Below are 2,500 nucleotides of genomic sequence, written 5' to 3'. Positions count from 1 at the left end.
GCCCTCAAACCCGTCCTCAACCCCGCCCTCAATCCCGCCCTCAAACCCGCCCTCAACCCCGCCCTCAACCCCGCCCTCAATCCCGCCCTCAAACCCGCCCTCAACCCCGCCCTCAATCCCGCCCTCAAACCCGCCCACAAACCCGCCCACAAACCCGCCCTCAAAGCCGCCCTCAATCCCGCCCACAAATCCACCCTCAATCCCGCCCACAAACCCACTCTCAAAACCCGCCCACAATCCCGCCCTCAAACCCGCCCACAATCCCGCCCACAAACCCGCCCGCAATCCCGCCCTCAAGCCCGCCCACAATCCCGCCCTCAACCCCGCCCACAACCCCGCCCTCAAACCCGCTCTCAATCCTGCCCTCAATCCCGCCCACAATCCCGCCCTCAAACCCGCCCACAAACCCGCCCTCAATCCCGCCCTCAATCCCGCCCTCAATCCCGCCCGCAAACCCGCCCACTAACCCTATCTCAAACCTGCCCACAACCATTCCCACAACCCCGCCCACTAACCCTTCCTCAATCCCACCCACAACCCTTCCCACAACCCCGCCCACTAACCCTTCCTATAATCCCGCCCACAACCCCGTCCGCAAGCCCGCCCTCAACCCCGCCCTCAATCCCGCCCACAAACCCGCCCTCAATCCCGCTCACAAACCCGCCCTCAATCCCGCCCTCCCGCCCTCAATCCCGCCCACAAACCCACCCTCAAACCCGCCCACAAACCCGCCCTCAAACCCGCCCACAAACCCGCCCTCAATCCCGCTCACAAACCCGCCCTCAATCCCGCCCTCCCGCCCTCAATCCCGCCCACAAACCCACCCTCAAACCCGCCCACAAACCCGCCCTCAAACCCGCCCACAAACCCGCCCTCAATCCCGCCCTCCCGCCCTCAATCCCGCCCACAAACCCGCCCTCAATCCCGCCCACAAACCCGCCCTCAAACCCGCCCTCAACCCCGCCCTCAAACCCGCCCTCACACCCGCCCACAAACCCGCCCTCTATCCCGCCCTCCCGCCCTCAGTCCCGCCCACAATCCCGCCCTCAAGCCCGCCCTCAAACCCGCCCTCAAACCCGCCCTCAATCCCGCCCTCAAACCCGCCCTCAAACCCGTCCCAATCCCGCCCTCAATCCCGCCCTCAACCCCGCCCTCAACCCCGCCCTCAATCCCGCCCACAAACCCGCCCTCAAACCCGCCCTCAATCCCGCCCTCAAACCCGCCCACAAACCCGCCCACAAACCCGCCCTCAAACCCGCCCTCAATCCCGCCCTCAATCCCGCCCTCAACCCCGCCCTCAATCCCGCCCACAAACCCGCCCTCAAACCCGCCCTCAATCCCGCCCTCAAACCCGCCCACAAACCCGCCCACAAACCCGCTCTCAATCCCGCCCTCAAAACCCGCCCACAAACCCGCCCTCAACCCCGCCCACAAACCCGCCATCAATCCCGCCCTCAATCCCGCCCTTAAACCCGCCCTCAATCCCGCCCTCAAACCCGCCCTCAATCCCGCCCTCAAACCCGCCCTCAATCCCGCCCTCAATCCCGCCCACAAACCCGCCCTCAATCCCGCCCACAAACCCGCTCTCAATCCCGCCCTCAACCCCGCCATCAATCCCGCCCTCAATCCCGCCCTTAAACCCGCCCTCAATCCCGCCCTCAACCCCGCCCACAAACCCGCCCTCAATCCCGCCCTCAAACCCGCCCTCAATCCCGCCCACAAACCCGCCCTCAACCCCGCCCACAATCCCGCCCACAAACCCGCCCTCAATCCCGCCCTCAAACCCGCCCTCAATCCCGCCCTCAAACCCGCCCACAAACCCGCCCTTAATCCCGCCCTCAATCCCGCCCACAAACCCGCCCTCAATCCCGCCCTCAATCCCGCCCTCAACCCCGCCCTCAACCCCGCCCACAAACCCGCCCTCAATCCCGCCCACAAACCCGCCCTCAATCCCGCCCACAACCCCGCCCTCAACCCCGCCCTCAATCCCGCCCTCAACCCCGCCCTCAACCCCGCCCTCAATCCCGCCCGCCGCCGGACCCAATTTGCCTGTCCGGACCGCTGGAACATAATTGCTTGATAACGAGTTGGCAATACTTCACTCGCTGACAAGTGATTAATGTCCCGAGTTTGTTTTCATTAAGAGTCAATTACCTACTGAACAACCACTCAATTACGCCCTACACTCCACTGGACGCAACAATGGGCGTCGGTGCGAATGGGTGGGGGAGGGGGAAGGGGTGGAGAAGAGGGGTGGGGGATGGGTGGTGAGGGTGTGGGGGTTGGGTGGAGGGGTGGAGGGGGGAAGGGGGGATTGGGGGATTGGGTGAGGGTGGGTGGAGGGTGGAGGGGGATGGAGGGGAGGGGGTGATGTTGTAAAGAGGTAGGGTGGGTGGGTTCTGAGGAAGGGAGGGGGATGGGGAGGGGAGAGAGAGGATGAAAGGGTTACAGGGGGTTGGAAGGGAGGGGGAGGGAGAGGGGGAGGGGGTGGTTGAAAGGG

At 65.5% G+C, this 2,500-nt stretch overlaps 1 protein-coding gene across 1 annotated transcript in view; it reads left to right on the top strand.

Moving 5' to 3' along the window:
• LOC113804450 (uncharacterized) overlaps positions 1-2,080 on the top strand; it is a 2,160-nt gene extending 80 nt beyond the window's left edge. The window contains exons 1-3 of the mRNA XM_070116153.1: positions 1-457; positions 600-790; positions 1,027-2,080. The exon at positions 1-457 is cut by the window's left edge and continues 80 nt beyond it. Of these exons, the coding sequence (XP_069972254.1) occupies positions 1-457; positions 600-790; positions 1,027-2,080 (1,702 nt within the window). The remainder of the gene's footprint in view (positions 458-599; positions 791-1,026) is intronic.
• The last annotated feature ends 420 nt before the right edge of the window (positions 2,081-2,500 follow it).

The sequence above is a fragment of the Penaeus vannamei genome, chromosome 38 (assembly GCF_042767895.1).
Source record: "Penaeus vannamei isolate JL-2024 chromosome 38, ASM4276789v1, whole genome shotgun sequence".
Classification (NCBI taxonomy): Eukaryota; Metazoa; Arthropoda; class Malacostraca; order Decapoda; family Penaeidae; genus Penaeus; species Penaeus vannamei.
The sequence above is the reverse complement of the archived record's forward strand: the minus strand, read 5'-3'. Positions and strand labels throughout refer to the sequence as shown.